The 13082-nt window shown below is 46.6% G+C and overlaps 1 protein-coding gene across 1 annotated transcript in view; it reads right to left on the bottom strand.

Moving 5' to 3' along the window:
* Positions 1-10403: 10403 nt before the first annotated feature.
* uox (urate oxidase) overlaps positions 10404-13082 on the bottom strand; it is a 44860-nt gene continuing 42181 nt past the window's right edge. Inside the window, exon 8 of the mRNA XM_072274582.1 lies at positions 10404-10581. Within this exon, the coding sequence (XP_072130683.1) occupies positions 10507-10581 (75 nt within the window). The 3' untranslated portion in view covers positions 10404-10506. The remainder of the gene's footprint in view (positions 10582-13082) is intronic.

Below are 13082 nucleotides of genomic sequence, written 5' to 3'. Positions count from 1 at the left end.
TTCCTGAGTTGTTATGTGTGTGTCTTCAGGTTCCTGTACTTCCTTCATGGTAACAATAAGAGGAGTGCTTGCCCTGGGTGATGGGGCCCTTAAGGTGTCTTTTTGAGGCATAGCACATTGAAGATACCCTGGATGCTGGGGGAGTCTGCAATTTCCTGCAGCTTATCTTGATCCCGTGCAGTGTGTACACCCCCATGCCAGACGGTGATGCAGCCCGTTAGAATGCTCTGTAGAAACTTGCAAGTGTGTTTGATGGTACACCAAATCTCCTCAAAATCCTAATGAATATAGCCACTTTCGTGCTTTCTTTGTAACTGCAAAGGAACATGCTCACCCTTTCCAGTACTGACCCCCCGATGATGACTGGTCAGCCAAGCCTCCTCCCTCTTCTAAACCACAGGCCCAGTTTGTCCATTTTTTTTCCGTGTCTTATGAAGATACATTGAACGAGCTGGGGCTTTTCTCTTTGTGGAGGAGGAGGATGAGAGGTGACTTGATAGAGGGGTACAAGACGATAAGGGGCCTAGATCGAGTGGGTAGCCAGAGCCCAGAGCCGAAGTGGCTAATATGAGAGGGCAAAACTTGAAGGTGATGGGAGGAAAGTTTAGGGAGGATGTCAGAGGTTAGATTTTTACACAGAGAATGGCGGGTGCATAGAATGCCCTGCCAGAGGTGATAGTAGAGGCAGATACGTTAGAGAGACTCTTAGATAGGCATATGGATGATAGAAAAATAAAAGGTTATGTGGGATGGAAGGGTTAGAATGATCTTATAGTTGGTTAAAAGGTTGGTACAACATTGTGGCCAAAAGGCCTGTATTGTGCTGTGATGTCCTATGTTCCGTGATGTCTGTTTGCTTTTAACCAAAATCATTTTGTCTTTTATTTGCATGTTTGCACTTTATCCCATGTAAAGCTCTTTGAATTACATCGTCCGTGTGAAAAATGCTCTATAAATAGATTATTAGTAGTAATATTAATGCTAGTATTGATTTCTGTTGTAGATTGGGGAACACTTCATTGAGCACCTCCCTCTGCTCCATCTGCCAAAAGTGGAACGTCCTCGTGGCCAAACATTTTAATTTCTATCCCCATTCCCGTCCTGACATGTTGGTCCACAGCCTCCTCTTGTTGCACGATGAGGCCACCCTCAGGGTGGAGGAGCAGCACCTCTGGGTAGCCTCCAACCTGACGTCATGAATATTGAATTCTCTTCCCAGTAAACAAATCTTTCTCTCCCCTTTCCCTCTTCTGTTTCCCACTCTGACCTCTTACATCTTCTCACCTAAACACAAAATACTCTGCAGATGCTGTGGTCAAAGCAACACTCACAACACGCTGGAGGAACTCAGCAGGTCGGGCAGCATCCGTGGAAAAGATCGGTCGATGTTTCGGGCCAGAACCCTTCATCAGGACTGTAGAGGGAAGGGGCAGAGGCCCTATAAAGAAGGTGGGGGGAGGGTGGGAAGGAGAAGGCTGATAGGTTCCAGGTGAAAAACCAGTAAGGGGAAAGACCTCTTCTCACCTGCCTACCACCTCCCCCTGGTACCCAACCAACAGGATTCTGCAGATGCTGGAAATTCAAGCAACACACATCAAAGTTGCTGGTGAACGCAGCAGGCCAGGCAGCATCTCTAGGAAGAGGTGCAGTCGACGTTTCAGGCCGAGACCCTTCGTCAGGACTAACTGAAGGAAGAGTGAGTAAGAGGTTCCATAACTTCCGCCATTTCCAACGGGATCCCACCACTAAGCACATCTTTCCTTCCCCCGCCCCCCCTGCTTTCCGCAGGGATCGCTCCCTACGCGACTCCCTTGTCCATTCGTCCCCCCCATCCCTCCCCACTGATCTCCCTCCTGGCACTTATCCGCGTAAGCAGAACAAGTGCTACACATGCCCTTACACTTCCTCCCTTACCACCATTCAGGGCCCCAAACAGTCCTTCCAGGTGAGGCAACACTTCACCTGTGGGTCGGCTGGGGTGATATACTGTGTCCGGTGCTCCCGATGTGGCCTTTTATATATTGGCGAGACCTGACGCAGACTGGGAGACCGCTTTGCTGAACACCTACGCTCTGTCCGCCAGAGAAAGCAGGATCTCCCGGTGGCCACACATTTTAATTCCACATCCCATTCCCATTCTGACATGTCTATCCACAGCCTCCTTTACTGTAAAGATGAAGCCACACTCAGGTTGGAGGAACAACACCTTATATTCCGTCTGGGTAGCCTCCAACCTGATGGTATGAACATCGACTTCTCTAACTTCCGCTAATGCCCCACCTCCTCCTCGTATCCCATCTGTTACTTATTTTTATACACACATTCTTTCTCTCACTCTCCTTTTTCTCCCTCTGTCCCTCTGACTATATCCCTTGCCCATCCTCTGGGTCCCCCCCCCTTGTCTTTCTCCGCGGACCTCCTGTCCCATGATCCTCTCATATCCCCTTTGCCAATCACCTGTCCAGCTCTTGGCTCCATCCCTCCCCCTCCTGTCTTCTCCTATCATTTTGGATCTTCCCCTCCCCCTCCCACTTTCAAATCTCTTACTCACTCTTCCTTCAGTTAGTCCTGACGAAGGGTCTCGGCCTGAAACGTCGACTGCACCTCTTCCTAGAGATGCTGCCTGGCCTGCTGCGTTCACCAGCAACTTTGATGTGTGTCCCCTGGTACCCCTCCCTTTCTCCCATGGTCCAATCATTAATAACTTAAATTCAATAATTAATAATCATTTACCTCTTCAAGAGGAAGTGGGCGCAGGAGTTGAGGGAGGGAGATGATTGATTTTAAAAGGTGACATGTAACTGGGGTAGATGGGAATAAATTTATAATTGTGATGTGTAGAGAGATACAGTAAAAATCTTTTGTTTGCAATACCATCCAGGCCGATTGTTCAGCAAAAGAGCAAAATAAAATTGATCAGATAGGGTGAAGTAGAACAAAACAGCAATCTGGCAAGATGTATGAAACAGACCATAAAACTGTCTGCAGATATGTAGAAATTTACAAGGGCCTTTAAATTTTAAACTCTTAATTCTTAATAATTTAGATCTATTTTAACTGGTTTTAAAAATCCCTGATAATAGGAGACATTACAATAGTTTAAACAGCCCACTGGTAACAAAAGAAAGACTGGAACTATGTACACAGCAGGACAATATCCCAGCTGCTATGCTCCAAAATTAGTTATAGACTCACAATTCACAACAGCACAGAAACAGGCCCTTTGGCCCATCTAGAAAGTGCTGAAGTGTGACAACAAAGGTCAGCTCAACATTGTAGGCCCATTGGCCTGTACTGTCCTACACCCAATGACCACTTTATTAGGTACCTCGTTAATGCAAATATCTAATCAGCCAATAATGTGGCAGCAAATCAATGCATAAAAGCATACAGGCATGGTCAAGAGGTTCAGACCAAACATTAGAATGGGGAGAAATGTGAGCTAAGTAACATTGCCTGTGGAATGATTGTTGGTACCAGATGGGGTGGTTTGAGTATCTCAGAATCTGCTGATCTGGAGTTTACAGAGATTGGTGTGGAAAACAAACAAAAAAAGTCCAGTGAGTGGCAGTTCTGTGGGTGAAAATGCCTTGATAGTGAGAGAGGTCAGAGCAGAGTGGCCTGACCATTTCAAGCTGAAACTCAACCGCACATTACAACAATAGTACAGAAGGGCATCTGTGGATGCACAACATGTTGAACCTTGGAGTGGGTGGGCTACAGTCGTGGAAGACCACGAACATACACTTAGTGGCCACTATTAGGTACAGGAGGTCGCGAAGAAAGTGGCCACTAACTGTGTTCTAATGTACTGAACATGTTGTTGGTGACAGGAGAAAGCTTAGCGAATAACACTGTAGTCAACATTTAACCCACAATCTTGAACAATCACACATAAGGCATAAGAAATAGGCCATTTGGCCTATCTGCTCTGCCATTCCAGCATAGCTAATTTATTCCCCCCCCCCCCCATAATTTGACATCCTGACTAAGCAAGAAACTATCAACCTCCCTACTGTTCTTGCAGTGCATTGTGTACAAAGCTAGGTAGGGAGTTAAACACCTTCTCAGGGGTTTAGATGGGGTGGAGTTTGTTAGGTGTGTTCAGGAAGGTTTCTTGGCACAAGAAGAGAGGCTGTACTTGATCTGGTATTGGGAAGTGAACCTGCTCAGGTGTCAGGTCTCACAGTGGGACAGCATTTTGGAGATTGTGATCAGAATTCTACCTCCTTTACCACAACATTGGAGGGGATAGGAACAGACAAGTTAGGAAAGCGTTTAATTGTTGTAAGGGGAAATATGAAACTATAAGGCAGGAGCTTGGAAGGATAAGTTGGGAACAGATGTTCTCAGGGAAATGTAAGGCAGAAGTGTGGCAAATGTTCAGGGGATATTTGTGTGGCGTTCTGCAAAGGGATGTTGCAATGAAACAGGGAAAAGATGGTAGGGTATAGGAACTGTGGTGCACAAAGGCTGTTGTAAATCTAGTCAAGAAGAAAAGAAAAGCTTATGAAAGGTTCAAAAAACTAGGTAATGATAGAGATCTAGAAGATTGTAAGGCTAGTAGGAAGGAGTTTAAGAATGAAATTAGGAGAGCCAGAAGGAGCCATGAGAAGGCCTTGGCAAGCAGGATTAAAGAAAACCCCAAGGCATTCTACAGTTATGTGAAGAGCAAGAGGATAAGACATGAGAGAATAGGACTAATCAAGTGTGACAGTGGAAAAGTGTGTATGGAACTGGAGGAGATAGCGGAGGTACTTAATGAGTACTTTGCTTCAGTATTCACTACGGAAAAGGATCTTGGCGATTGTTAGGATGATTTAGAGCGGATTGAAAAGCTTGAGCGTATAGACATTAAGAAAGATGTGCTGGAGCTTTTGGAAAGCATCAAGTTGGATAAGTCTCCGGGACCGAATGAGATGTACCACAGACTACTATGAGAGGCTGAGCCTCTGCCAATGATCTTTGCATCATCAATGGGGACGGGAGAGGTTCCGGAGGATTGGAGGGTTGCAGATGTTGTTCCATTATTCAAGAAAGGGAGTAGAGATATCCCAGGAAATTATAGACCTGTGAGTCTTACTTCAGTGGTGGGCAAGTTGTTGGAGAAGATCCTGAGAGGCAGGATTTATGAACATTTGGAGAGGTGTAATATGATTAGGAATAGTCAGCATGGCTTTGTCAAGGGCAGGTCGTGCCTTATGAGGCTGATTAAATTTTTTGAGGATGTGACTAAACACATTGATGAAGGTAGAGCAGTAGAGGTAGTGTATGTAGATTTCTGCAAGGCATTTGATAAGGTATCCCATACAAGGGTTATTGAGACAGTAAGGAGGCACGGGATCCATGGGGACCTTGCTTTGTAGATCCAGAATTAGCTTGCCCACAGAAGGCAGAGTGGTTGTAGACGGGTCATTTTCTGCATGGAGGTTGGTGACCAGTGGTGTGCCTCAGGGATCTGTTCTGGGACCCTTACTCTTCATGATTTTTATAAATGACCTGGATGAGGAGGTGGAGGGATGGGTTAGTAAATTTGCTGAATACACAAAGGTTGGGGTGTTGTGGATAGTGTGGAGGGCTGTCAGAGGTTACAGCGGGTCATTGATAGGATGCAAAACCGGTCTGAGAAGTGGCAGATGGAGTTCAACCCAGATAAGTGTGAAGTAGTTCATTTTAGTAGGTCAAATATGATTGCAGAATATAGTATTAATGGTAAGACTCTTAGCAGCGTGGAGGATCAGAGAGATCTTGGGGTCTGAGTCCATAGGTCACTCAAGCTGCTGCGTTGGTTGACTCTGTGGTTAAGAAGGCATACGGTGCATTGGCCTTCATCAACTGTGGGATTGAATTTAGGAGCCGAGAGGTAATGTTGCAGCTATATAGGACCCTGGTCAGACCCCACTTGGAGTACTGTGCTCAGTTCTGGTCGCCTCACTACAGGAAGGATGTGGAAGCCATAGAAAGGGTGCAGAGGAGATTTACAAGGATGTTGCCTGGATTGGGGAGCATGCCTCATGAAAATAGGTTGAGTGAACTCGGCCTTTTCTCCTTGGAGCAGCGGAAGATGAGAGGTGACCTGATAGAGGTGTATAAGATGATGAGAGGCATTGATTTTTGTGGATAGTCAGATGCTTTCTCCCAGGGCTGAAATGGCTAGCTTGAGAGGGCATAGTTTTAAGGTGCTTGGAAGCAGGTACAGAGGAGATGTCAGGGGTGAGTTTTTTACTCAGAGAGTGGTGAGTGCGTGGAATGGGCTGCCAGCGACAGTGGTGGGGGAGGATACAATAGGGTCTTTTAAGAGACTCCTGGGTAGGTACATGGAGCTTAGAAAAATAGAGGGCTACGGGTGACCCTTGGTAATTTCTAAAGTAAGTACATGTTCGGCATAGGTTTTCTATGTTTTAAATCTCCGATCTGAAAGCATTCTTCAGGGTTTTTAATGAGAAAACTTTGCGAAAAGATATTTGCTGTTTCAAAGGCAAGGAAGGGGGTAGTGGATTGAGATGGATACCTTTCTCCATATTTGCCCCAAGTTGAAATCCAAATTAACCCATGCAGGAAATGATGTAAAAACAGCTTATGAACAGGAAGTGATGTTTGTACAAAACGAACTCTGCCTCGAGAGGCAGAACAACATCCACTTTTAAATATACCCAATGATTTGGCCCCCACAGCAGTCTGTGACAATGAATTCCACGGATTCACCACTCTCTGGCTAAAGAAATTCCTGTTTAACCCAGTTCTAAATGAACGTCCCTCTATTCTGAGGCTGTGCACTCTGGGCCTAGACTCCCCCTCTGTATGAAACATCCTCGCCATGACCATCCTGTCTAGGGCTTTCCATACTCAATAGACTGTAATGAGATCCCCCGTCATTCTTTGAAACTCCAGTGAGTACAAGCCCAGAGACATCAAATGTTCCTCATACATTAACCCTTTCATTCCCAGAATCATTCTTGTGACTCTCATCTGAACCCTCCCCAATGACAGGACATCCTTTCTTAGATAAGGGGCCCAAAATTGCTCACCATACCCCAAACAAAGTTTACAATTTTATTGGAAGAGGTGCAGTCGACGTTTCAGGCCGAGACCCTTCGTCAGTTCTAACTGAAGGAAGAGTGAGTAAGGGATTTGAAAGTTGGAGGGGGAGGGGGAGATCCAAAATGACAGGACAAGACAGGAGGGGGAGGGATGGAGCCAAGAGCTGGACAGGTGATTGGCAAAAGGGATACGAGAGGATCATGGGACAGGAGGTCCGGGAAGAAAGACGGGGTGGGAAGGGGGACCCAGAGGATTGGCAAGGGGTATATTCAGAGGGACAGGGAGAAAAAGGAGAGTGAAAGAAAGAATGTGTGCATAAAAATAAGTAACAGATGGGGTACGAGGGGGAGGTGGGGCATTAGCGGAAGTTAGAGAAGTCGATGTTCATACCATCAGGTTGGAGGCTACCCAGACGGAATATAAGGTGTTGTTCCTCCAACCTGAGTGTGGCTTCATCTTTACAGTAGAGGAGGCCGTGGATAGACATGTCAGAATGGGAATGGGATGTGGAATTAAAATGTGTGGCCACTGGGAGATCCTGCTTTCTCTGGCGGACAGAGCGTAGATGTTCAGCAAAGCAGCCTCCCAGTCTGCGTCGGGTCTCGCCAATATATAAAAGGCCACATCGGGAGCACCGGATGTAGTATATCACCCCAGTCGACTCACAGGTGAAGTGTTGCCTCACCTGGGAGGACTGTTTGGGGCCCTGAATGGTGGTAAGGGAGGAAGTGTAAGGGCATGTGTAGCACTTGTTCCGCTTACACGGATAAGTGCCAGGAGGGAGATCAGTGGGGAAGGATGAGGGGGACGAATGGACAAGGGATTCGCATAGGGAGCGATCCCTGCGGAATGCAGAGAGAGGGGGGAGGGAAAGATGTGCTTAGTGGTGGGATCCCGTTGGAGGTGGCAGAAGTTACGGAGAATAATATGTTGGACCCGGAGGCTGGTGGGGTGGTAGGTGAGGACCAGGGGAACCCTATTCCTAGTGGGGTGGCAGGAGGATGGAGTGAGAGCAGATGTACGTGAAATGGGGGAGATGCGTTTAAGAGCAGAGTTGATAGTGGAGGAAGGGAAGCCCCTTTCTTTAAAAAAGGAAGACATCTCCGTCGTCCTAGAATGAAAAGCCTCATCCTGAGAGCAGATGCGGCGGAGACGGAGGAATTGCGAGAAGGGGATGGCGTTTTTGCAAGAGACGGGTGAGAAGAGGAATAGTCCAGATAGCTGTGAGAGTCAGTAGGCTCATAGTAGACATCAGTGGGTAAGCTGTCTCCAGAAACAGAGACAGAAAGATCTAGAAAGGGGAGCGTGGTGTCGGAAATGGACCAGGTAAACTTGAGGGCAGGGTGAAAGTTGGAGGCAAAGTTAATAAAGTCAACGAGTTCTGCATGCGTGCAGGAAGCAGCGCCAATGCAGTCGTCGATGTAGGGAAGGAAAAGTGGGGGACAGATACCAGAATAGGCACGGAACATAGATTGTTCCACAAACCCAACAAAAAGGCAGGCATAGCTAGGACCCATACGGGTGCCCATAGCTACACCTTTAGTTTGGAGGAAGTGCCACTGCTTTATTTTCACCATGGATGTCCAGTCCTTATATACTTCCATTCCCCATCAGGAAGGTCTCAAAGCTCTACGCTTCTTTTTGGATTCCAGACCTAATCAGTTCCCCTCTACCACCACTCTGCTCCGTCTAGCGGAATTAGTCCTTACTCTTAATAATTTCTCCTTCGGCTCCTCCCACTTCCTCCAAACTAAAGGTGTAGCTATGGGCACCCGTATGGGTCCTAGCTATGCCTGCCTTTTTGTTGGGTTTGTGGAACAATCTATGCACCGTGCCTATTCTGGTATCTGTCCCCCACTTTTCCTTCGCTACATCGACGACTGCATTGGCGCTGCTTCCTGCACGCATGCAGAACTCGTTGACTTTATTAACTTTGCCTCCAACTTTCACCCTGCCCTCAAGTTTACCTGGTCCATTTCCGACACCTCCCTCCCCTTTCTAGATCTTTCTGTCTGTCTCTGGAGACAGCTTATCTGCTGATGTCTACTATAAGCCTACTGACTCTCACAGCTATCTGGACTATTCCTCTTCTCACCCTGTCTCTTGCAAAAACGCCATCCCCTTCTCGCAATTCCTCCATCTCCGCCGCATCTGCTCTCAGGATGAGGCTTTTCATTCTAGGACGAGGGAGATGTCTTCCTTTTTTAAAGAAAGGGGCTTCCCTTCCTCCACTATCAACTCTGCTCTTAGACGCATCTCCCCTATTTCACGTACATCTGCTCTCACTCCATCCTCCCGCCACCCCACTAGGAATAGGGTTCCCCTGGTCCTCACCTACCACCCCACCAGCCTCCGGGTCCAACATATTATTCTCCGTAACTTCTGCCACCTCCAACGGGATCCCACCACTAAGCACATCTTTCCCTCCACTCCTCTCTCTGCATTCCGCAGGGATCGCTCCCTATGCAACTCCCTTGTCCATTCGTCCCCCCCAACCCTCCCCACTGATCTCCCTCCTGGCACTTATCCGTGTAAGCGGAACAAGTGCTACACATGCCCTTACACTTCCTCCCTTACCACCATTCAGGGCCCCAAACAGTCCTTCCAGGTGAGGCAACACTTCACCTGTGAGTCGACTGGGGTGATATACTGCATCTGGTGCTCCCGATGTGGCCTTTTATATATTGGCGAGACCCGACGCAGACTGGGAGGCTGCTTTGCTGAACATCTACGCTCTGTCTGCCAGAGAAAGCAGGATCTCCCAGTGGCCACACATTTTAATTCCACATCCCATTCCCATTCTGACATGTCTATCCACGGCCTCCTCTACTGTAAAGATGAAGCCACACTCAGGTTGGAGGAACAACACCTTATATTCCGTCTGGGTAGCCTCCAACCTGATGGTATGAACATCGACTTCTCTAACTTCCGCTAAGGCCCCACCTCCCCTCGTACCCCATCTGTTACTTATTTTTATGCACACATTCTTTCTCTCACTCTCCTTTTTCTCCCTCTGTCCCTCTGAATATACCTCTTGCCCATCCTCTGGGTCTCTCCCCCCCCCCCCGTCTTTCTACCTGGACCTCCTGTCCCATGATCCTCTCGTATCCCCTTTTGCCAATCACCTGTCCAGCTCTTGGCTCTATCCCTCCCCCTCCTGTCTTCTCCTATCCTTTTGGATCTCCCCCTCCCCCTCCAACTTTCAAATCCCTTACTCACTCTTCAGTTAGTCCTGACGAAGGGTCTCGGCCTGAAACGTCGACTGCACCTCTTCCTACAGATGCTGCCTGGCCTGCTGTGTTCACCAACAACTTTGATGTGTGTTGCTTGAATTTCCAGCATCTGCAGAATTCCTGTTTGCGTTACAATTTTATTGCATTTATTCAGAACGCTTCAATCATACGGCTACATCGGTGGTTATTTCTGCTGTGTACATGATTAGCACTATCTCCAGTAGGACATTTTCTACAGCTTGGATGCAAATCTCCTCCGTACAGTTCCTGTAATATTCCCATACGGATTATCTGTCGGCAGCAGAACCTACAGGAGGTAAATAACAGACATCAGTGTTGGAGTTAGTTAATTGAATTCACTAACTTTAGCCTTTCACAGATTCAAGATCCAAGTTTATTCATCACGAGTACATTCAAGCACACAGTGAAATTCTCAGTGTTTTGAAACACCCAGCAGGTCAAGCAGCATCTATGGATGGAGAAACTAGTTATTAATAACAATAACATCCAGGAACGTCTGTACCCAGATGGGTGGTGTTCCGGTCAGCGTCTTTTCTTCGTGTCAGGAATAAAAAGCAATGCCTTCTCACTTCAGAAATGGAGACATGTCTACGTAACAGAGTGACACAGCCACTGTCTGGGGATCGCCAGGACGTGCCTGGAGCGAGCGCTGTGCAGGACAGTAAGCGAACTGCTGGCAGTGCACTGCTGAATCGGCGGGTGGGCTCCGGGAAACCCAAAAAAAGGTACTACCAGCATTCAAAGTAGCCCCTCAGCACCACAGGCTGTGACTGCTACATGTACTGCTCAGGGGAGCAGTTCACTTACAACTGAGCCCACTCAAGCAGTTAAGAGAAGAAAGACACACATGAAATGGTCATTAGAAGTAAACACTTTCATAATGCGTGTATACTACCAAGTAATGGAACTTGGGACCAACAGGACAGCATAGAGGCAAACTTCATCAACAGTTGCACAGTTTAGAAAGCCAGAATACTGTACTAAACACCACTAGAGTAGTCTGAAAGTTCCTAGCAACTGAGAAATGAGTGTGCTTGGCTATGCCCGTACCTCAGGTTTTAGCATCTTGAGCTAAGAAGAAAAAAATAATAATAAGGATAATATTAACTCTATCAAGCACTTATCACACAGATGATGTAGTTCAGAATGCTTTACAATGGGATAAAGTGCAAGTGTCAAAATCAAAAATCAAAATGAAGATAGAAGACATAAATATCAGTTAAAAGCAAGGTTAAATAAGTTTTGAGCTAGTTGTTAAAAGTGTCAACTCAGTCTGCATCCCTTATAGTTTTAGGTATTGAATTCCACAGTTTGGGAACATAGGTCAGAAAGGCTGACCTGCCTGTTATCTTTTGAGGGAGATTGTTTAATTTCAAGAGGGCAGCAGAAGAAGAGCTGAAAGCTCCAGCATGGTTGTAAAACAAATGTATCCCATTCTGTGATGTAACCCGGTTCCAGATCATTAAGAGCTTTAAAGACAAGAAAGAGAACTTTAAAATCAATTCTAAAAGATACAGGCAAAGGAACCAGACATGGAATGGAGGGATATTGGCCACGTGCAGCAGCTGAGCAGATTGAATTGGCATCATGGTTGGCATCAGCGTAATGGGCCGAAAGGCCTGTTTCTGTACCTTTCCATGTACTCCTTTTAGAACCTACAGCATTACAGCACAGCTCAGGCCATTCGGCCCACAATTTCGTGCCAACCTTTTAACCTACTCCAAGATCAATCTAACCCTTCCCTCCCACAGAGCCCTCCATTTTTCTATCATCCACGTGCCTGTCTAAGAGTTTCTTAAATGTCCCTCATGTATCTGCCTCTAGTTCCATGCATCTATCGTTCTCCGTGCAAAAAAAAAGCTACCTCTGACATGCCCCGTTATACTTCCCACCAAACACCTTAAAATTATGCTCATTTGTGTTAGCCACTTTGGCCCTGGGAAAAAGTCTCTGGCTGGCTGAAGGGTCTTGCACATTATTTTGACATCATCTTTCCTCTACACTCTGAACCCCTAAATACTACCTTATTATTATCTTTTGATCTGCTTATTTATTTTGTGATTTATAGCATTTTAAGTCTTTGCACTGTGCTACTGCCGCAAAACAACAAACTTCATGCCTCTTGTGACGTTTAAACACAGAATAGTGTAGAGTGTGTGCCAGGAGTGCTGGTGGAAGCAGATACACTGGGGGCATTTAGGAGATTCCTAGATAGGCACATGGATGATAGAAAAATGGAGGGCTATGTGGGAGTGGAGGGTTAGATTGATCCTAGAGTAGGTTAAAAGGTCAGCACAACATCATGGACTGAAGGGCCTGTACTCTGCTGTAGTGTTCTATGATACAAGGGATTCTGCAGATGTTGTGCAATTTTAATTGGTCACTGTAAATTGTCCCCAGTGTGTGGATGAGGGGTGGAATCTGGGGTGAGTTGATGGGAATGGGGGTGAGGGGGGAATAATGACAGCACAAAATTGTGGGCCGAAGGGCAAATACTGGTTCTATATAAATCAGTGATAATGAATCTGATTCTAACCCAATTTCTCAGATGTTTTCACCTCATCACTCTCTCCACAGAAGCTGTCCGACCTGCTGTGTGTTCATGGCACTTTGATTTTATTTCAGATTTCCAACAGCCGCAGTTGAATGAATTCAATATAACCAGACCAGCGAACTCAAAAACAGTTCCTTTCCCCAAGCAGTGAGGCTGATCAACACCTTCACCCACTAACCCACCTCTCCACACCCCCAGCCACCACTACTTCATCATTTCCTGTCAGAGTCACC

This window comes from Mobula birostris, chromosome 12 (genome assembly GCF_030028105.1).
Source record: "Mobula birostris isolate sMobBir1 chromosome 12, sMobBir1.hap1, whole genome shotgun sequence".
Taxonomy (NCBI): Eukaryota; Metazoa; Chordata; class Chondrichthyes; order Myliobatiformes; family Myliobatidae; genus Mobula; species Mobula birostris.
Note: the sequence above shows the minus strand (reverse complement) of the source record. Positions and strands in the feature narration are given on the sequence as shown.